Raw genomic sequence first — 23,042 nt, 5'->3', positions numbered from 1 at the left:
TGTTCTTTCAAATGGCGCCATCTTTTTTTCTCTCAGATTCGTGGAAAATCCATCAACTCACCATGATTTGAATATATAGAAATCATAATATATTTTTTTATCAAATCAATAACGATTCAAGAAAAGATTCATACCTTTGAAATTTGGAGAAACTCTCGATTTGTCTTTAGAGAGGAGAAAACACCGTCTTTTGAGTGAAAAAGAGTAATATATGGGTGAGAATGAGAAAACGTTGTTTTTTATTCTATTAAAAGTCTACCAAAATCTTTAGGGTGAGTAGAAGACAATTTTTGAGTTTTTATAGTTGTACATAGAGTTTTAAGAGTTATACATAGAGAATTATATTAGAATCATTATAAATCTATGGAAATATTGGATACCTATAGATTTTTATAGATTTTTAAAAAGTCAAGTTTGAATACCACTATACTTTTCATGACTCTAGAAAAATCTAATTTGGATACCACGAAACTTTTATAGAGTTTATAAAAGTCTATGTTCAATACCTCTAGACTTTTAAACTCTACAAAAGTCAATAAAAGTAATTAAATTTCCAAAGTTGAATACACCCCCCTAAATACCTTCAAAATTCTCCCAACCAAACGCAACTTGAATTAATTTATGTTGACTGAATTTCGAATTTATCTTTTATCAATTGGCAAAAACATGTGTGAGATGGTTTCACGAGTCGTATTTTGTGAGATAGATATCTTATTTGGGCCATCCATGAAAAATATTACTTTTTATTGTGAATATCGGTAGAGTTGATACGTCTCACAGATAAACATTCGTGAGACCGTCTCACAAAAAACATTCTCTTGATAGTTTATGAATTTCAAATTCATCAATCCAAACATAAATTCAAAATCCTCTAAAATGTAGTTGTCTTTGAAATCTTTCCCTCAAATCTAAAAGTCATTCATTCCAAATATAAAATAATACAATGGTAGTTGAGCATTTGAGATGGATTTTAAATACTCCTAAGACGGGAAATATTAAAATTAATTTTTTAAATAAATTTCTCAAATATAATTTCTTCTTCTAACTAAAATATTCCATCCGAATATAAACTTATTTTTTTCATTTTTATTCGCAAAATCAATCTTTATTATTGTGAAATGTGATTGTAAATGTAGGTTAAATCAAAGAGACATATATTAATTACACTATTTCAATTTTGTTGGAAATCGTGAGTAATTGGAACATAAGATATAACACCAACTAGATTTAAGGATTTAGTCCCGTGTTATTAGTGATTGACTCGATGTAACTCATTAATTTATTTAATATTATTCAAGTAATTTTAAATCTAGGTTATATCAAATAGACATATATTAATTACACTATTATCATTACACATTTCAATGTATGAGACAGATCTACTATACGATCTTAGATATGATCTATAAAAATTGTTATTATGTATGTAAAAAAATATTACTTTTAACTTCGGATATAAATCATATCGATCCGTTTAACGAATAAAATTTGTGAGAGTATCTCACAACACATCTATTCTATTAAATATTATAGTCATTTACTTGGCCAAATCTCCGAAATTTTATTTTGTCCTTTGTTTTGTTTGTTTATTTTTTTTTTGGTTGACGACGAAATCCACGACCAATATTCTACAAAATAAATATATGAATTAACATAATAGTATGTAAAGCACGTTAATCAAATAAATGTCTAAAGTTACGGATAATTTTTAAAAAATTCGTAATGGTAATAAGTAAAAACTTGTGTGAGACGGTTTCACGGATCGTATTTTGTGAGACGAATCTCTTATTTGGGTCATCTATGAAAAATATTACTTTTTATGCTAAGAGCATTATTTTTTATTGTGAATATCGGTAGGGTTGACCCGTATGACAGATAATATTCATAAGACCGTCTCACAAGAGACCTACTCATGATAATAATAATAATAAAAGAATTATTTTGAAATTCCCTTTCTATATATTTCCCCATTAACCCTATGTCTTTTTTCCTATATATATATTTCCCCCATTAACGCAATATCTCGACACAAGACCCTCTAATTTAATCCGGAGAAGAAAAAGACTGAAAAGATTTCAGTCTCTCTCCGCTGTAATTCTTCGCATCTCGATTTGTTATTGGAAGCGACCGTGTTTTCGTCTTTTCTACGCAAATTGTATCGGCACCCTGAATTACTGGTCTGTATGCACTTCTTTCTGGGTTTTGTGTCTTCTTTCCATGCATGTAATCTGTCCGCAAATGGGTTTTTCGTTTTTGATTTTATGTTTGGAAGTTTTGAGTTTGTCGATTTTTTAAATAAGACAATATTTATAGAAGCTCTAAAGTTTATTTATTTTAAAATTTTCTCTCTTGTCCGGTTTTTTTCATTAAACCTTGAAAGCTGCTTTCGTGTGAGAGATTCGAGTACAGAAAACATTGCGCCACCTGTCGATTTCTTCACGTTGTCTAAAAAAGTGTGATCTTTTGGCGAATAGAACGCTTTTTTGACCTTGAAGAAATACAACAATGGTCGGTGGGATTGCGCTTTTTGTGTTGTTTAGCTTTGAGATTATTTTTGGATAGAAATAAAATTCGAACCGTTCGTGGAAGCAGAATTTTCCATTTGATTACTTCTTTGTTAAAAATGCCATTTTTGTGAACTTTTAGCAGCTTGAGAGCCACGCAGCTTTTTTTGGCATACTTTTCTTACGTTTGAAATGCTGTCAAGATTATTCTTCATGTATAAAGAAACTTGTAATTGTTACTCTTTCGTTGCCTTTCTTTAATTTCCTTTTACAATTTCCCATATTTTTATATTCTTAATGTATTTGTTTTCATTTTCACGACCTATTACATTAACCAAGACCGATTCCAAGAACGTGCCGTCAGGTTCTTCTGGTAAACTTGGCCTTTTTCCTTAGGATTGTTCTGTAATTATGCATAATTGCATATGCTTCTTTCTGTAGCAGTATCACATTATTGGTTTATACATGTGTTTTTTGGGTTTTGTGAAAGTTTGTGTGGTAATATTTTACATGGGTATGATGTTTGTGACAGAGACTGGATCCACAGGAGAAAAGGGTAATTCATGGAGGGCGACGAATTAAAAGATTTGGACTGCCAGAGGACCATGGATGGGTGGGAGAGTAGCAACAATGGCTCGGGCAAGGCCATTCTTATCCCAGCATGTTGCTTAAAAGCTAAAGCATCCCAACCCGAGCTTGGTTCCAAGTCCCATTCGACTGTTGTTTCTGGATGGTTATCTGAAACACAGCCGTCCTCCGGTATTTTCCCTATGATCCATTCTCTTTTTTTTTTTCTTTTTGAAAGAGCGGCCTGGTGCAGTGATAGGAGGGCTGGCAGGTCCCTCCACCCCATAAAATTTTTGCAAAATATTGTTTGATTTTATGACTAATACATAAGACAAAAAAGGGGCCTGGTGGAGTAAGAGGGCTGGCTGGCAAGTCCCTCCAACCCTTCAAATTTGTGCAAAACTTTATTTGATTTATATGAATAATACATACACAAAAAAGGGGCCTGGTGGAGTAAGAGGGCTGGCTGGCAAGTCCCTCCAACCCTTCAAATTTGTGCAAAACTTTATTTGATTTATATGAATAATACATACACAAAAAAGGGGCCTGGTGGAGTAAGAGGGCTGGCAAGTCCCTCCACCTATTTAAATTTTTGCAAAACATTGTTTGATTTTATGAATAATACATACACATAAATACGGCGTGAGCCTTTATGAATTTTTAGAGATTTTATTTTGCCTTCCTATCATGATCACTACCCCCTGGCTCCCCACTGGAGGAAGTGGATTGTGTGCTTGGTTATGTATGTAGGTTATTAATGTGATTTTATTTCATGGACATTAACAGATAAATCTGGCAAGCAGGTGTATTTCAACAATCCAATGTGGCCAGGTATATTTCCTACATTCTTGCTCTTTTTTAAATTGATAGAATGGATTTGCATCTCATTTTACAACAAGAAATGCAGTCATACACTTAGTTTTTTTGATGTTGCGAGTTTGGCTCTAAGAATTTTTGTCAAAGTGGCAAACTTAAGTGCCATTTCATGATTTTGGATGGATGCTCTTGATTTAGGTTCCCTAAACTTATATGCAGCGAAGGATTAAGGAATGGAATATAACTGTATGAAATAAAATTCAAGTCATGCCCAAATAAAATGTCTATAATTCATAAATTTGGGTACTTGTGAAATTCAATCATCTTTACTTATATTCCAATGTTTACAGCGCAAAATTAATTATTATTAAATGTGTCATTACTCATTGCAGGAGAAGCACATTCCCTGAAGGTGGAGAAGATTTTGTTTCAGGAGAAGTCTAAATACCAGGAGGTTCTGGTTTTCCAGGTTTGGCATCTTCAAATGTAGAATATCAGATCATTTATATGTGGGGAAATTTCTCATCCCTATGAGTTCTAAGCTTGTCCTATTATGTTTTTCCAGTCCTCGGCATATGGGAGAGTACTTGTGCTGGACGGCATTCTTCAGCTGACAGAGAAAGATGAATGTGCTTACCAGGAGATGATAGCCCATCTCCCCCTTTGCTCTATTGAATCCCCCAAAAATGTATTTCTTGATTCTGTTTGTCCATTTTGTACTATGCCCCGCTTCATTACATCTTTTTTACTTCAGACTTTTGAGAATCAGCCGAACTCCTACTAATTTTTCTGTTGATAACAGATTATGTGGTCCTCATATCTAAACTGATATAAATCTTGTCCTCAGTGTTAGACTATAGTTTCAGTTCTTTTAAAATCATCATTTGTTAGCTTCAAAATTCAAGTGGTTGAGTATAGTGTCTTGCTGTCTTTAATTCTTTCCTGGCTGCTTATAAGCTAGTGATAATCTTAGATGTTCACTGCCTATACTTCCATGCAGTGACTTTTGTCTTTCGAGCTTTTATAGATTCTGAATGAGCTGGAATGCCATGCGATTTATATTAAAATCTGTATTTTTTTTATTTACCAACAATGGTATTTTGACTGCGAAGTTTTTTGTCCCAAAGTACTGTGTGCCCTGTAATGGAGAGGTGAAATGCTTTCTTCTGCATATGGTCCCATTCCACTTAATGTAACACACTTTCCATTCATGCCTCTGGCTGCTGTTCGTATGATTTCAGGTTCTGGTAGTTGGTGGTGGTGATGGTGGAGTTCTTAGGGAAATTTGTCGTCACAGCTCCGTGGAGTTGATCGATATTTGTGAGATAGATCAGATGGTCATAGATGTCAGTGATTATTTTGTGACAGTTATTAAACAATTCTCTTGAATCCGCGTTTTGTTAGGGTTGTCAAGTTTCAGTCTGTATTACAGGTAAGCAAGGAGTTCTTTCCAGAGTTGGCTATCGGTTTTGAGGACCCTCGTGTATGCCTTCATGTTGGTGATGGTACATGTATCATCTCCTGCGGAATATTTTGAAATAAGTTCACATACTAAATTGTTTATGTTTTATTTATATATATATTTTTTGCTTGTAACACTGGCAGCTATTGAATTTTTAAAGCAAGCACCTGAAGGGAAATATGACGCAATTATTGTCGATTCATCTGACCCCGTGGGTATGTGCACTGATAATTAGTGAACCTATTAAAATGATGTATACCTGTCAGTTGTTACTGTTGGTTCGATCTCGAGTGAATCTTGGGCCTATCGCCTTTGATTGTGATATATCTTATTCGTCACACTTTTTTTGAAAAATTTGATTTATAATTACAGGTCCGGCTCAGGAGCTGGTGGAGAAACCATTTTTTAAGAACATTGGTCGAGCATTAAGGCCTGGCGGTGTACTCTGTAACATGGCGGAGAGTATGTGGCTCCATACGCATCTAATCAATGATATTATTTATATTTGTCGCGAAATATTCAAGGGTTCTGTTCACTATGCGTGGGCTAGTGTTCCTACATATCCAAGGTAAGATGCTCTCTACACCAAAATGATTAATTGGTATAATAACTTTTCATGTCCTACATATTTTTCGTTTATGGTTCGACAGTGGAGTTATAGGGTTTCTTTTATGCTCTACGGAAGGGCCACCTGTTGATTTTGTTCACCCTATTAACCCTATCGAGAAGCTGCGGGGTGCTCTTGAGTTTAGGAGAGAACTCAAGTTTTACAACACAGAGGTTATCTTCTATTCTGTTCTCATCGTGCATCACCAGTTTATTTTTATCAACCATTCGATTTCATTAGGATATCCTACTCGGGGAGGGAAATGACAGGTTTCTGAACCACCTCAAACAACACGGCTCTATAAAATTTGAGCTGTGTCTCGAATATTAACCAGTGGGCGATATTTGGCTTGATTTGATTCTTGTGCACCTTTAATGTAGTTTTTGTTCTTCCTTTATCATCCTCACATACATAGAAAAAACATAGAGATTGATTGCATATACGCAGAAACCATGAAATAGACTTGCTTACGATTTGCCTATGTTGATTCGACAGATTCATGAAGCTGCCTTTGCCTTGCCCTCTTTCGTGAAGCGGGAGGTGGCAGCTCTTCATTGAAACAAGTCCACCTATAAATAGATTTCTATATGCATATTTTGGAGTGTGGATGGCGATTTCGCGCAAGTACATCGTGTATCAGGTTGCTTCCTAGTAATTCTGAGTTTGCCAAAGATGTGCAGGATGAGCATACATGTAACGCGGATTCTTCCTCGTGTAGTTTGTCGTAGTAATGGACTTTCTCTATTTGGTTATTATTAAATATCACTTTACTCTATATTTGGCTCGAGTTTGATGTATACATATATGATGGTGTGTCTCGACACTCGCAACCAATTGAAGTCAGTCAGTCGATTATTAACTAATTACATAAATAAAAATTCAAAATGGTTTCCGTACTTGAGCAAAAACTTGTGTGAGATTGTCTCACATGTATTTTGTGAGACAAATCTATTATTTGAGTTATCCATGAAAAAATATTACTTTTTATGCTAGGAGTGTGTTTGGTTGAGTGATTAAATAAGGATAGATTAATAGTCAAATATTTATCGTTAAAATTTTAAGATGTTTTAATAATCATTTTGATCTGGTTTAAGATCCAATTTTACTAATCAAATAGTTATCCATAAAATTGGATCTTACACTGGGTCAAAATGATTATTAAAACAACTCAAATCTCTTATTTGAGTTATCCATGAAAAAATATTACTTTTTATGTTAAGAATATTACTTTGAATGTGAATATCGGTAGAGTTAATCCGTTTCACATATAAAGATTCGTGAGATCGTCTAACAAGAGACCTATTTCAGTACTTGATAATTAACAACGCAAAGTAGTATTTATTTCTACTTTTTTTTTCTTTTTATTATTGTTAAATAGAATTAAGATAACTGAATATATATACACACACACCACATTACCATGAAATTAAGGAATACGACCATAAATATTTAATCTTACTATTTATTTAAATTTGAGGTTGTTATACCAACTAATATCTATTGATTTAGTGAAATTTTACTTAAAATTACAATTTTATCATCATTATCTAACTTAGTGATGAAACTTTTCAAAATTTTCCTAAAATATTCTTTTTTCTAAATCTCCACTTTTATGTTTATCTGTATTTTTTAAAATTTTTATCTATATTTTTAAATTTTTAGATAGTATATCACTTCTAATAAAAATATAAAAAAATCGTTAATCTGAAAATAAAAAAAAGGTATCATATTTAGATAAATATTTCAACTGAATTTAATAATCATGGCTCAAGAAATACGGGATTTGGTTGGATTTACATCGTGTTGTTCTTTTCTTTCAACCTGTAAATTTTTTTGGAATCTGGATATTCTGTTAAATCATTGTATTTATTGTTTATACCAAATAATTATAAAACTTATCATTCAGTGAAGGCTTATTCTGTTAGATCTTTCATTTTTTAACATGAGAAATATTCATAAAAATACATAAATTTATGCAATTATTAGGAAATAAAAGCGACTACCAGATACGAAAACTGAGTATATACGACATTTTGCATTTGATATAAAAAAATCGGATCAATCCAGAATATAGATCTGTTAGATCGTCTAACTGAAGATAAATAACTATCCCACATATCTCCGTAGTTATTTATTTTATAAAACTATGATTATACAATAACATAATAAATATTTCAAATTTTACTTTTTTTACGAGTAATTTACACGTAGTGTAACAAATTTCTCGTTGATTCCATATTTCTTCGTAGAAAAATATTCTATGCACCTCCGCAAACACTTTTTTTTTACCATCTTGCCCCCAGCTGCCCACGAGGGGTGATCAAATTTTTTTATTAACCGCCCGAACCGAATTGCACCGCACCGCTTTTCATAATATTTTAGAAAAACCAGCGATTAAAAATATTAATCATAAACCGCACCGCAAACGCGGTTCGGTTATTTTTTTTGCCAAGAACCGCACCAAACCGCACCGCCTAAACCGCTTGCCATAATATTGGCCTAGAATTATAATAATTTGTAAACAACATATTCAAATAAAAGAAGTCATCATTCATTATATCCTAACTCTCTTTAAAATTATTATTCTTACAAATAAAATTTATTTTTTTCTTAATTATACTTCATATTAGTCATTTATTAAAGTATTTATTTTTTTTGCTACAATATTTTGTTTGTAGTCTGAAGGTAAAAAAATTGATAAAATAGTGTAAATGTCATTTTTGTTGTGAATGTGTTGTGTTGTTAAATTATTAACTTAGTTTTGAATCTTGATTATTGTTTAATCTATTTTGATCTTTATATGTTTTGAACTATATTTTATATTTGAAAACAATATATTGTTGTTGTTTTCAAATAAATTATAATATATGTTCTAATATTTTTCATTAAAAAAACCGTAAAACCGACCGCAACCGTATGAAACCGCTCAAAACCGCAAGGATTTTTTACATAAAACCGCGATTAATTTTTCAAAATACTAACCGACCGCATATGGACAATTCGGTTTGAATTTTTTTAAAAAAACCGCAAAACCGCACCGTGATCACCCCTACTGCCCACCGCTGCGACCTCCTTCCACGGCTTTCACCGCAACCCCGTCCTCCTTGTAATCTGGATCTTTCTGTCGTTCGATTTCTTGGGATAATATTCATTTCTACAGTTGCCGTGGATAATATCGGTTTTGGTAGTTGCCTTTGTTGTATTTTGAAAATCATCTATCCTAGACCTTTATGGCATTTTCTCCTAGCCACCTCAGATAATGGAAAATTTAGTTTAAAGATGGACAATGCCTGTGATAATATTTTAGGTTTGGGGGGCTATTTTTGTCTTTTAAAGAATAAAAGTTTTTAATAACAAGTTTTACCTCGAAATTGTATTTTTTTTAATGACGTGATAATCTGTAATAGTTATTATTTAATTTATATTGGGTAAACACGAGTAAACTGCACTGATTACCATCGATAAATTGTACTGGACAAACTTTGTGTGAGAACCCGAATTTTCAGCAGCTAGCAACTTCAGTAGCAAATGAAAATTCCAGCAGAAGCTAGCAATTCCAGCATCAAGCTAATATTTCAGAAGTTTATATTTTCCAGCAGACATGTATTTTCCAGCAGACAGAATCCAGCAGCAGAAGAGCGAGAAAGCAGCAGCAGCAGAAGAGCAAAGAAGCAGCAGACAGTTACCAATTCAGCCATGACTTGTACCTGAAGCATTTAAACGGAATAAAGATTGTTAATGACAGATTATGGCCATTAATAGAGAGCCTAACAGTCAGATTGTGGCCTATAAATAACACCTCAAGTCTCTGAAATAGGGTTACACAAGATTTGAGAGTATCACTTAAATTTCGAGTTAAGAGATAGTGCCTTTGTCAAGCAGCAAAATCCAGTAGCGAGAGCAGCTAAATTCCAGTAGACTTCAACCTGAAACTTTATAGCGAATCAGGTAAGTGGGCTTATGTATAAATATCTTGAAAACTCGTTTGATGATTTCTGTTTCAAAGCAAAGTATATTCTCGATTTCTGATATCTGATTTTGAAGCACTGAAACTTAGTGAACTAATGGTAGAAATATATATTCTGAACATTACTGAATTCTGATTACTGATTACTGGCCTCACCCCTTAGAGGAGAGAACATATAGGGGACTGATATCAGTTTAGCCATGAAATTCACGAACGTGCTCAGTGCTTACTTGTTAAACTTCTGATTACTGATTACTGAATACTGATTACTGATTTCTGAATACTGATTCCTGTTCTGAAAGTAAGAGTTTCTGCATATTCTTGAAATACTGTTCTGTATTAAAATGATTTTCAAAAACTGGGAGCTATTCCCGCCCCTGCTTACTGAGTGACAATCATATCACTCACGCACCAAATCCATCTCAGATAAGAGTACTGAAGAAATGTTAGAAGAAGAAGAGCAGATCCAGTTCTGGGGCTAGTGAAGAAGACTGTTGTTCTCAGTTTATGTTATTTTTTATTCCGCTGAATCTGTTAAGATACTGTAATATTTGATTTTACATTTCCGCTGTAAAACATCAGTATTCGAGTTGTAACAGACAATTGATTTATTTCGTATTATGAATAAAAGACTGGTTTCTGAAATTCAGTACTTCTGAGACTTGTTGTTTTCGAATGTAAATTCGAGAGCAACGTCGGTGTCAACCCACCCCCGTCCCGAGGCGTGACACTTTGTGTGAAAAACTCGTCAGAAAAAGGTGTTGTCAAGATTAATCAAACTCATTACTCCACTGACTCGAACGTCCATTTCGAGAGGCTAAAAATCTATTGTTTTATCCATTTCTATTGATTCATGTTTTAATCACGAATGATGCATATAGTGTTGGCACTTCTCATCAAGGTTCATGGTGTAAATTAATTGTTTGATATCTTACTATATGTTTATTCAATTATTTTTTAAAAATGTTTATTTATGTTTTTGAGAAGTTAATAAATTGCAAATATCAACTGCTATTTAGAAGAAGAAACGCAATAATAAGGGTATTAATGGAAAATTTAAAGAATAGATGACGCCTTCACAGCCATTTTTAGTCTCTTTAACCTTATTAATAACTAGCTGCGTGTGTGTAATTTTTTTTTATAATTATCGAGAGACTAAAGTGAAATTTGACAAATTATCGAGGAAATAAAGTGCTATTTGAATTGTTGTAATTTAAAAAATAAAAACAAAAATGTTTTTTGAAATTAAAAATAAATTAAAACCAAAGTGTAATATTGATAGCACGTAAGGGCAAAATGGGAAAATCCAAAAACAGACCAAGACACTATTTTGTCTCTATTATAGAGATTTTAATAATAGTAATAGATATTATTATAATAATAGATTACACTTGAAATTTTTTGCTTGGTAAATAGACTGAGAGCTTCTTATTTTATGAAGTGATTCTTGAAAAAACATAATTTATATTAGTGCATCGATATACGCGTTGCGTGCTTGTATAATATTTTTTATAATTCATTTGATTTATATTTAAATGAGGATCAAAATATAATTAGAAGAAATAGTGAAGGACTACACTGTAATTTTGATATATAAATGAAAAAAAATAAAAGAATAAAAAAATGACCTCAGTGAATTGAATTCTATAACCTCTATCCGGTGAACTACGTATAACTTGCATTAAAATTTTAACATTTTATTAATATATATAATTATTAAAACAAACCATGATACCAAATTTTTTTACTCTAAGTGTCTCAAACTTAATAAAATAGTATATATATATATATATATATATATATATATATATATATATATATATATATATATATATATATATATATATATGTTGTGTGATAGGTGTTTGGATTTAACTTCGAATTCTTGGTTATATATTAGCAACATGGTACCAATAGTATGATAATTAAATGAGTAAAATTGAACTTTTTGTTATCTTATAATTTTTTTGAACAAAATCTTATGTGAAACGATTTTACGAATCTATTATAAAATAGGACAATGAAAAATAATATATTTGAGTTTTATGATGGATCAAAACCTTATTTGAATTAGAAGGGTTAGTTATATTCCTTGTTTCGCAAAAAACGCAATTGTGGTTTTGTAAATGTCGCATCACGAGAAGATTCTGCGACAGCTCTTGCTTCCAGCAACTGAATCTGGCACGCGCACACCACACTCCCCTCTTCCAATTTTCCTTGAACTAATTCTATTACTATTTTGCTAAATTCGAGTATTTTTCTTGCATAATTTTTATACAGAATGATCGTATACATTAATCGAGAGAAAATTGAAGTTGGAGTTGGATTTCCGAGGTCTTCGTGATTGTTCTGGAGCACCCATTTCTATCGGTATTTTCGATTTCGTTTCCTTTTATATCATTTAGTTACGTTCGTTATGTGGTTAGGTTCTTTTTTTTTTTTTTTTTTTTTGAGTTTGTGTCTTCGTACGAAAATAATCGAGCTTTCATGTTCTTTGATTATATATTTGAATGCTGTCAAGAATGTCGCGTGTGCCTGGTGAACGGAAACGAAATCTTTCTGGAATTATTTTTGTGCCAGCCTGTAATAGGTCCCAACCAAAGACAAAATGATGATGCTGCTTAGGGTGAAAATTAAACCTAACTTTGTTTATTGAAAGAGCTTGCTCCTTTCTTGCTCGTTTTAGAAGAGCTTAAGTGTGTTTGGCAATCAAGATTTGAGAGGATTTTGTGGGATTTGGATTTCAAAATCCTATTTTTACTGTTTGGCAATATATTAAAAAAAAAAGATTTGGATTTGCTTAGGATTTCATGGGATTTGATGGGATTTGGATGGGATTTGGATATACTTGTTGAAATCCCATGAAATCCTAAGCAAATCCAAATCCTTTTTTTTTAATATATTGCCAAACAGTAAAAATAGGATTTTGAAATCCAAATCCCATGAAATACTCCAAAATCCGGGTTGCCAAACTGTCTGTATCAACAAAAATAACTAAACTTATTCAAAGTTGATAAAACAAATCATATGTTGACTTATTCCTAAGACAGCTCGTGATCTACCTTCTTTAATTCAAGTACTCTGGGTTCATCTTGTGCTCTCTTTTGGATATTCTTGGCTCATCAATACCCGCCCTTGTCCTCAAGGTTCATATTGATGAATCTCTTCTTATTTCTTAAGTGTTCTCCCAAGTTGCATCCTCCATTGGTAGAGTTTTCCATTTGATTAAACTCTCGATAAATTTGGACCCTTTTTGACCCAACGGTTGTCTAAGACAGCTTCTGGTTCCATAACGAGTACACCATCTTCGGCAATATATTGAATTTCGGTGCTTGGTTCATGTTGTCTCCCACTTTCTTCTTGAAAAATGACACATGAAATATTGGGTGAATGCGAGAGACTGCTGGCAGTTGTAGTTCATAGGCAACTTTCCCAATTTTTTCCTCGATCTTATAGGGTCTGTAGAAGCGGCTGACAAGTTTTTGAGAAGCTCGTTTGAACACTAAATGTTGTCGGCAGGGATGCAATTTTAAAAACACCAAGTCACTCACTTGATATTTGATGTCTCTTCATTTAGAATCAGCCTGTTGTTTCATTCGATTATTCGCTGCATGAAGACTTCCCTTAGATTTTCGTTGTAAGACATCTTGAGTGCTTAAACTAAACCGGACACTCGCCAACAGTGTATGGGGAATCAATGGTTGTGGTCTTCCATAAAGAGCTTGAAAAAGAGTCATTCTCGCTGAAGCATGATATGATGTATTGTACCAAAATTCAGTCCATGGGAGGAAAGAATGTCATTTTCGAGGATGTTGAGCCACAAAGCAATGAAGGTACTGTTCAATACATTGGTTAACAGCTTCCGATTGGCCATCCGTTTGCGGATGGTAGGAAGAGCTCATCTTCAATTGCATAGCTGCAGCTTAAAAAATTGTTGCTAAAAATTACTGATGAATACCAGATCCTTGTCGTGTTGATCAGCCGAAGCATCCCATGAAGCTTAACAATTCCTGCGACAAACTTTTCCGCTACTATCTTCGCTGTATAAGGATGAGAAAGGGCCATGAAATGGGCTGATTTGCTTAGTCTATCCACAACAACAAAGATGGTATTTTTGCTGTTTGAAGGTGGAAGTCACTCTATGAAATCCATCTTGATATCATCCCATACTTGACAAGGTATTGGCAATGGTTGTAGGAGCCCAGCTGGTGATAAAGTTCTGGCCTTAGTTGACAAACATTGCATGAAACATCACTCTTTCCATATCCGGTGTATGGATGGCCTATAAAATTGTTGTGCTAATATTTTGTATGTTCGTAGTACTCCGAAATGCCGATAGGTGAATCATGGTATTCCCGTAAAAGCTGCTGAATGATGCTAGAATTTGGGGGTGCCACGACACGATTTTTGTTGCAAACTAAACCATTACACCATGTGTAAGGAGTACCTTGGGTTTTCTGTTGCGTTAACGCCAATTTTCTTCATGTAAGGATGACTAGTAGCTTCTGATTTAATAGAATACCAGATTTCAGGGTGTGAGACAAACAATTGTTGAGACAAGGACTGCGAAAGAATCAAGAGCTTGGTTTGGTTTGGGTGACACCGAATTCAACTGGGGATTTATTTTCTATGGATTTAGGACAGCTAACTGGCAAGAGGGGAATAATTTTTTGGCAAGTCGTGGTTCATTGCATATGCTAGATAGTATGGTTGGAAAGAAATAGAAGAATTTTTTATGACAAGGAAGAAACTAGAGAACTTTGTTGGGAAAAAATCAAGATCACATTAGCTATGTGGATCAACACTCATGATGACTTAAAGAATGTCTCGATATTAGATATATTGCGAGATTGAGCTTTTGTGTATCATTAAAACAACCTTCGTCATATGTACTTCATAATGCAGTGGACCACTAGTCCACTGATGTAATTTGTTCTTGTCATATCATTAATAAAACAACGTTTCTTATATATAAAAAAAGATTGTTTAGCAATCCCCAAAGCTCGACTCAGGAATGCAAATGGATGGCGTTGTTGAGATAGAACAACGCCAATGCCATCGGTTTCAATGGTGAATGGTTCCTTGAAAATCGGCATGCAAGAGTAAGAGTGGTGGTCATTGCCATTTTGAGTTCCTGAAAAGCATTTCAATTGTATGATGCCAACCATTGGCCTTTCTTCAAGAGATTGGTAAGGCAGCGTGCTATGACTCCATAGTTCCGAACAAATTTCCGATAGTAATCTGTTAGGCATAAAAATCCACGTAACTCAGAAATATTATTAAGCCTAGGCCAATTTAATATGGCTTGAATTTTTACTCGATACACCTTAACTCCATTTGGAGTAATAATGTGCCCCAAATATTAAAGTTCTTGCTTTGGGTACATTTATTGAGTTTAACATAAAAATTGTGATGCCTTAATGTTTCAAAAGCCTTTTGAACACGTTCTAGATGCATGGTCCAATTGAGGCTATAAATCAAAATGTCATCAAAGAAAAGTAGCAAAAATTTGCAAAGATACAGACGAAATATGGAATTCATAATTGCTTGTAAGGTAGATGGTGCATTTGATAAACCAAAAGACGACTAAATATTCGTAATGACCATTATGGGTGCGAAATGCGATTTTGTGAATGTCTGAAGAATAAACCTGTGCCTGGTGATATCTCACTCGTAAATCAAGTTTGGTGAAATAAATGGCTCCGTATAGCTCATCTAACATATCGTAAAATGTAGGAATCGGAAATCGGCAAGGTTCTAAAATTCGTTAGGTGCTAGTCAGATGTCAGACCAGCACCTAGGGTCTAGGCGAGGACTAGGCGCCGCTAGACGGTATCAGCACAATAAAATGAAAAGAAAATTAATTTTCATTTTTCTAATTGGGCTTGTATTTAAATTCAAAGCCAAAAAAACTTTAAAAAAATCATTTTTTTTGGGCCACCTAGGACCGCCTAACCGCCAGGGTGGCCGACTAGCACTTTTTAAGTAGGGTCGGCTAGCGTCTAGCTCGTAGATGGTCGCCTAGTCGATTTTAGAACACTGGAAATCGGTCTTTCACAGTTACTGATAAGTGCAAGTTTTGCACTACCCAAGGAAGTGGCATGAAAGTGTGCTAATATCGAGCGAATTTACATGCTTTGGCAGTTGTTTATGTCATTCCAGGAATCAAGTATGAGCGCATAACTTGCGACCAATAAGGAATAAATTAAATTTCGAAATGGAAGAATGAAGTGAGTAAGAAAGCAGAAGAAGCGCGAGCGCAGAAAAAAAACTAGTGGTGCGCGCAGGAGGTTGGCATAGGAAACAAAAAAGCGCGCGCTGGAGACGAGAGACAAGCAGGTCGCGCGCACCTGCGCGAGAAGCCACGCGCTTGCGCGTGACGCAAATCTAACGGGCTTTTCTTGGGCTTTCACAATCATTCACGCTCACGCACTTATAAAATTTAAACACTAGCCACGGGAAAGGGAGTCATGCACAAAAATCCAGAGAACGAGAACGAGAACGAAGATGAAGAACGCATTTACCGGGGACGGAGTCGCAATTCTTATTCAATTCTTCTTCCTTTCTTCTTTCTTAATTTTAGTCTATTAGTGATGTACTGATGTTGAAGAACATGGATTTATTTTGTTGTTTTTCTTTTATGAACTAATTTATTAAATATAGATGATGACGTAGCTTGGTCGAATATTTGTTTATGAATTGTTCATTTATATACGCGAATTACTTCTTTGTTATTGCTTTCAATTATTTGATCATTAATTGGATTGTTATATTTATTTGAGATATATTACCAAGGAGAGTGGATTTTGATTAGGACCATAGAAAAATATATCGTTGGTGTTTATAGAGTTCGGTAGGGTTATAACTCCAACGAATCCATTAAAAGAATTATCGTGTTATTGAAATTATTTATTGTTTCCTTTTTAATAGGGATATTAAAATCGAGTTTATATAATTGATTCTTTCGCACCACTTGGAAAAGGGAATATGAATAGTTGAGAATTTTTGGGTAGTGAACTGGTTGAAATTATAAATATAGATGTCAATGATAATTTAATATTGTGAAGATCAAGTGAAATCGTACTTCTAGATTCTTATTCTCACTGATTTTAAATTGTGTGTACGCTTTCATTAATTTTAGTTCATAATTAACAACAAACGTTCCATTAAATTTTCTAAATAAAGTCTGATTATTTTAATTGTGGTAATTAATTTATAATTAAATTGCATTCCCCGTGGGATCAATATCCGATCTCTACCGAGTACTAAAACTTGACGCTGTACACTTGCAGATAGCAAATAGTGCAACAGTTATTGAATTAAGTGCACGATAGTCCGTGCAAAAATGCCAAAAACCATCCTTTTTTTTAACAATAAAAAAGGAGATGACAAAGGACAATAAAAGATCTAATGAGCCCCAATTTTAACATGTCATGAACTTGTTTTTCTATTTCAGCCTTTTGAAAATAGGCATACCTGTAGGGTCGCACATTGTGGATTCGGTACCTTCAGTTGATATGATGCTCGATTTCTCTTGTGGGTGGAAGTTTGATGAGTTCTTGAAGCAAGTCAGAAAAGTTATATAATAACTTCTGCATATGAGGATGGACATCCAAGGATTGATGGTTGTTTGCATACACATGACAAGCATCGAACTCCCTTTGTCTAATATCCTTGGAAATGGTTTTTATGGTGGCGGGATGAATTGCTTGTGAATCTGTTCCTTTTAACCTTTGTTGGAATTCCATGGTCATTTGCTTCCAATTGCACACTACTGTACCTAGTTGCTCCAACCAATGTACACCTAGCACCTGATCCAACCCAATAAGTGGTGAGGCATATAGGTTAATAGAAAATGAAATACCTTTGAGTACTACTTTGACATTTTTAAATCTTCCTCGGCACTTCAATGGTCCACCATTTGCCACCTTAACACAGAAAGGTTCGGTGGGAATTATTGGCAATTGCTATATATTCGCTACTATTTCACTGATGAAATCGTGAGTAGATCCACAATCGATTAGAACCACCACCTCATTTTCACCCTCATTGTTCTATAGGTTGTCCACCCTGTTAGTGCGTCCATTGATATTTCAGAATGTGATTCAATTAAGACTTCGGTTTCTTCTTCATCAGAATTATCATTGCTTCCTTCTAGCAAAAGAAGCTGTGTCCCTTTACACCTATGTCCAGGTGTGAATTTCTCATCACAATTCAAGCACAGTCCTTGGTTTCTTCTCTTTTGCATCTCGTCCCATGCGAGCTGCTTCATAGGTGAAGCTGCTTGGATTTCTTTGTCTAGCTAGCTGCTCGTCTCTCATACGAGCAAGGCTAACGACTTCCTTAAAAGTGTTTGGTTTGAACATACGGATTCTATCAGCTATCTCCGGTTTGAGGCCGCCCATAAATGTTCCAACCAACGCCTTCGGTGTCCACTCTTTTACTCGATTTCTCAGCCTATCAAATCCCCTCTGATAGTCATGTAATGATCCCGTTTGTCTGACTCTAGACAATGCTTCATCAAAGTTTTCGCATACCTTGCTCACAATTCTTCACGGAAGGCATTCCAGGTCACGTCCTTACCCTCTTCTTTAAAAGCTTTACGTAACCATTGCCACCATTGATTGGCTTCACCTTCAAGGTGAAAGGAGGCTAATACCACTTTCTGTGTTTCTGCAGTAAGTTGGTATTCAAAGAATTGCTCAACCTTTGTGAACCATTCCGTAGGATCATCTCCAGAGAATTGTGGAAACTCCAATTTAGCCAACTGTGATTAAAATCATGGCCGTCCTCCATCGAATTTATCGCATCATTCTTCTTTGTTGGTGTAAGAATGACTACTTCGATTGTTGAAGTTGCTGTTGGATGCGTCCCGGTTGGAGAGCAGTGCCTCTGTTATTTTCTGGATAGAATCCTCCATCTGGTGAAGCTTGCCCGTAATGCCGATCTCCATTTTACTGAAGCTGTCTTGGTGCCGTCCAAGGCCAGTCTTAACTTCTCGATCCTCTCTTTATTAGGGTCCATATGAATCTGTCTCTGGTACCAATAATAGGTCCAATCAAAGACAAAATGATGATGCTAAAATATAATTCTACTTAGGGTGAGAATTAAACCTCAAAGGATGAATTTTTTGTTGTTGAAAGAACATGCTCCTTTATTGCTCGTTGCAGAAGAACTTAAATAGAAAAGAGAAAATAACAACCCAATCCTAAAAATAAGGTCACTAACGGCTATCAACAAAAACAACAAGACTTATTCAAACTAGATAAAACAAATACTATGTTGATTTATTCTTAAGACAACTCGTGATCTTCCTTCTTTAATTCAAGTACTTCGGGTTCCTCTTGGGCTTTCTTTTGGATCTTCTTGGCTCATCAGCCTTATTGTGTTTGTTCACGTTTTAGGCAGTTGAAATGAAGTCAAATGTAGTTCTTGTCTGGAAACTTTTATAAAGCAGCATTTTTTTTTACAATTGAAAGCAGTAAATTAAATCACTTTTGTTTTTGGTTTCAGGAGCTCAAAGATGGCTGTAGTGATTGCAACTTTCTCGATAACTGAACTGGCATCATTTATAAATCGGGTTGGTATCCCTATCAACTGATGCAGGAGATTGCTTGTTTTTTCATTGATTAGGATGTGTAATTAATTAGGTGTAGGTTTTTATTCTTTTTTTTTATTTTTTTTAAAATTTTGCATCTTGTCTTGTTAAGGGGAATCAAGCATTAAGAGGGATTAAAGATAGCCCGTCGACGAAAATGTGTATTAGCTAAAGGTTTCTTTTTATTTTTTAAAGTTGTAGTATTGTAGACGAGTTAGTTTTATGTACTAATACTGGTTGAAAATGATTAATGATGCAACACTTCGGTGATAGTTAATGAGCTCTGGTAAGAGCTTCTTAGCCAGTATCTAATTTTAATTTCGCCTTCCATTATTGCTTTGTACTTGCTGCTTCACTCATGTCCATAGGTGTTGGCTTGTTCTTGAAGTACGACTACTATTGATGTGTGCTATTTTGATACATTGAATGAGTGAAAAGACCATAATTTGCTGAATGTGAAGAACCTGACTTATTCACGATGGTTGGATGATGGTTGATTGTCGATCTTTTCTTATTTGCATCAGATTCAAGCACTCATCTCCCTATGAGCTCCTCGAATTTTTAATCTTTACTTAAGTCAGTGCGATATAATTGTTTTCTTCAGTTAATAATTTTTTTGATTTGGACCTTTATTGCCCATGCATCCATTTGATATTGGAGTTAAATGGATTTTCTAAGCCTGAGAGAAAAATGTTTTCTTCATCCACGCAGACTGGTATATCTGATTTCACATATCCGAACTCATATGGAAAGTTAAAAGTCCCTCCGTGCAAGTCCAGTACTAAACTAAGAGCTAGTAGAAATAACATATCACTGTTTCAAAGGTCAGGAGGGAAACTCGCGCTAAGAACTGTTTCCCATGGCATGCCACATGACAATGCTGAGAGCTACCCCTCTCATCAATCGGTTGATGATCCACTGTTTATCTGTCCTGAAGATGATGGCAATTCTCAGCAGCAAGGAAATGAAGATTCGGTGTTTATATGTTCCAAGAATGATGGCAATTCCAAGAGGCCACGAAAGGATTCACAGGTGAACCCGATGCTCGAATTGCAACCAACTGTTATGAAACAGGTGAACCAAGATAGTCTTCCTGACAAGCTGAAAGCTGTTCGGTTGCATATTCTAGCTATGGAGCAGTGGAATGCATCCAGGCTCAAAATGTGCCACCGGTATGTTATGTTTCTGCAACAGAAATATAATGGCTTACTTTCTTCTACACATATATTGGTTTTGTCCTTGTATGAAACATGGCAGCGTGAGCCAAATATGTCCATAACACAATCTGCATAAAGATACTCGTTTTCCCAGTTTTTGTTTGCTTTTGGATTTTCTGGTTTGGGGATTTGAAACTCGTATTTTACAATTTTATGAAATAAATGCACTACTTTTCAGTTTCACAAATTTCACAGGGTACTAACATGGTTTTATCTCATTGGCAGAAACTATGCAGCGAGTGCTACCAACATGATACACTTTTTGGCTCTTAAAAGCTTAGATGTAGAACAGACTAAAGAAGATCTTTCTTCTGTTGGACTTTCAGATTTAGAGGACATAAATCCATTTGTTCTTCCAAGTCTTTCTGCTTGCATTCAAATGCTTGTGTGGTCAAGGTCGGACTCCTTGCTAAGCATGGAAGGTTCCGTTGAGGAGCTTCCCATTCACATGAGCATGGAATATCAAACCGAGAACCTCTCAAGGACTACGATGATGAAAATGGCATCGTCTAATAAGGATCTATTGCTTGGAACTCTTCAGGGCCCTAGAATTACTCATATCATGGTAACAGTAGGCCAGGAGGTAGTGGAAAACGACACACTTGTAGCTGATCTCATCAATTCGGGAACCAGCACTTTTCGTATCAACTGTGCGCATGGAAACACTGAAATTTGGGGTAAGATCATCAGCATGGTGAAGAGAAGCTCTCAGCTTCTGGAGAAACCTTGTCGGGTCCTCATGGACTTAGCTGGACCAAAGCTAAGAACTGGGAAACTGAAATCTGGTCCAGGTGTGGCTAAAATCTCTCCCAAAAGGAATGCTGTTGGTGATGTCTTGCGTCCAGCCCAAGTTTGGCTCTCACCAAAAGGAGCGGGTCCACCACCACCTCATGTATCACCTGATGTTATTATCCACGTGGATGGCCAAAAATTTCTCAGTAAGTTGAACATTGATGACTCTGTAAGTTTTTCTGATGCCCGAGGAAAGCATAGGAGGCTCAGGATTTTAAGCAAGTGTCCTATTTTTTCTGGTGTTGGGTTCATGGCTGAGTGCCGCAAGACTGCATATGTTGAATCTGGAACAGCATTGCATGCTAAGAAGAAGCGGCGAAAATGCTCCGTTGGTTTTGTGGTGGATGTTCCTCCTTCTGAGCAATTTGTTAGACTGAGAGTTGGTGACTTGCTGACAATATCTCGAGATTCTTCAGATGAAGGCGGTGGGTTGAATTGTACAGACACTGGCTCCCATAGGATAACTTGCCCATCTGGCTATCTATTCGATTCGGTCAAACCAGGAGACCGTATTTCATTTGATGATGGGAAGATATGGGGTGTTATCAATGGAATTAGCATTTCAGAAGTGATTGTTTCAATCACTCATGCTGGTCTTAAAGGTACCAAACTTGGCTCAGAAAAATCCATCAACATCCCAGACAGTGATATTAGTTATGAGGGCCTGACTTCTAAGGATCTTATGGATCTAGATTTTGTGGCTGCCCATGCTGACATGGTCGGGGTTTCGTTTGTGCGGGATGTTAACGATATTATCTTGTTGCGCCAAGAACTTTCAAAGAGACAAATTTCAAACTTGGGGATTGTCTTGAAGATTGAGACAAGATGTGGATTCAAGAAACTACCGCTTTTAATATTGGAAGCAATGAAATCTCCAAACCCATTGGGCGTGATGATTGCCAGAGGTGATCTCGCGGTGGAATGTGGGTGGGAAAATCTTGCTGACATACAGGAAGAAATTATATCTATTTGCAGTGCTGCCCATGTACCAGTAATTTTGGCAACGCAGGTTTTGGAGTCACTTGTTAAGTCGGGGGTTCCGGCTAGAGCGGAAATTATAGATGCAGACAAGGGAAGGAGGTACGTAGTATACGACTTTTGGTTTCATTAAATGATTTTTTATCCGCATATGAATGGTCAAAATTGCATGATATTTGTTCACTGCAGGACTAGTTGCGTCATGTTGAACAAAGGGAAGCATATTCTGAAGGCCGTCTCTACTCTGGATACTATTTTAAACAGCCAATGCGCCAAGACTCAGCCAGAATTGAAGCCTCTCATGCTTTCTCCAATGTAAACTAGTCAAAGTAAGGTTTCTCTTCTTTTTACTTCTCTTCAGCACCAGTCTTCTGTACATAACGTGTGATGAAGTGTATGACATCTGGTTTTGTTTTTAAAATGATATTAGTACCTTTTGAATTTGAAATATTTTTTTTTGTTTTGTTATTTTTAATGACTTTTCGTATTTTTTTTATTAGAAGCAATTAATTATCTAAAAATTTTAAAATATGG

At 35.2% G+C, this 23,042-nt stretch overlaps 2 protein-coding genes across 6 annotated transcripts; both read left to right on the top strand.

Annotated features, from left to right (window-relative positions):
• Positions 1-1,996: 1,996 nt before the first annotated feature.
• On the top strand, positions 1,997-6,636 carry LOC140826265 (spermine synthase-like). 4 transcript variants are annotated; one of them, XM_073188481.1, is made up of 12 exons: positions 1,997-2,177; positions 2,844-2,877; positions 3,037-3,263; positions 3,858-3,902; positions 4,280-4,356; positions 4,453-4,575; positions 5,129-5,233; positions 5,320-5,398; positions 5,493-5,564; positions 5,722-5,917; positions 6,000-6,129; positions 6,452-6,636. In XM_073188481.1, the coding sequence occupies exons 3-12, from the start codon at positions 3,068-3,070 to the stop codon at positions 6,512-6,514; spliced, it is 1,086 nt and encodes a 361-aa protein (XP_073044582.1). In that variant the 5' UTR covers positions 1,997-2,177; positions 2,844-2,877; positions 3,037-3,067; the 3' UTR covers positions 6,515-6,636. The 4 variants fall into 4 exon arrangements, with proteins under 4 accessions (XP_073044582.1, XP_073044573.1, XP_073044598.1 ...); XM_073188472.1 differs by lacking the exon at positions 2,844-2,877; XM_073188497.1 differs by lacking the exon at positions 2,844-2,877 and having other exon boundaries at positions 1,998-2,177; positions 5,320-5,392.
• A 5,346-nt stretch (positions 6,637-11,982) lies between these two features.
• On the top strand, positions 11,983-22,956 carry LOC140826248 (plastidial pyruvate kinase 4, chloroplastic-like). Of its 2 annotated transcripts, XM_073188460.1 has the most exons (6): positions 11,983-12,104; positions 12,204-12,293; positions 19,437-19,503; positions 20,233-20,693; positions 20,964-22,610; positions 22,698-22,956. In XM_073188460.1, exons 3-6 carry the CDS (start codon positions 19,447-19,449, stop codon positions 22,825-22,827), a joined length of 2,295 nt encoding a protein of 764 aa, XP_073044561.1. In that variant the 5' UTR covers positions 11,983-12,104; positions 12,204-12,293; positions 19,437-19,446; the 3' UTR covers positions 22,828-22,956. The 2 variants fall into 2 exon arrangements, with proteins under 2 accessions (XP_073044561.1, XP_073044554.1); XM_073188453.1 differs by lacking the exon at positions 11,983-12,104 and having other exon boundaries at positions 12,111-12,293.
• Positions 22,957-23,042: the final 86 nt, after the last annotated feature.

Source organism: Primulina eburnea, chromosome 1, assembly GCF_022965805.1.
Source record: "Primulina eburnea isolate SZY01 chromosome 1, ASM2296580v1, whole genome shotgun sequence".
Taxonomy (NCBI): Eukaryota; Viridiplantae; Streptophyta; class Magnoliopsida; order Lamiales; family Gesneriaceae; genus Primulina; species Primulina eburnea.
Note: the sequence above shows the minus strand (reverse complement) of the source record. Positions and strands in the feature narration are given on the sequence as shown.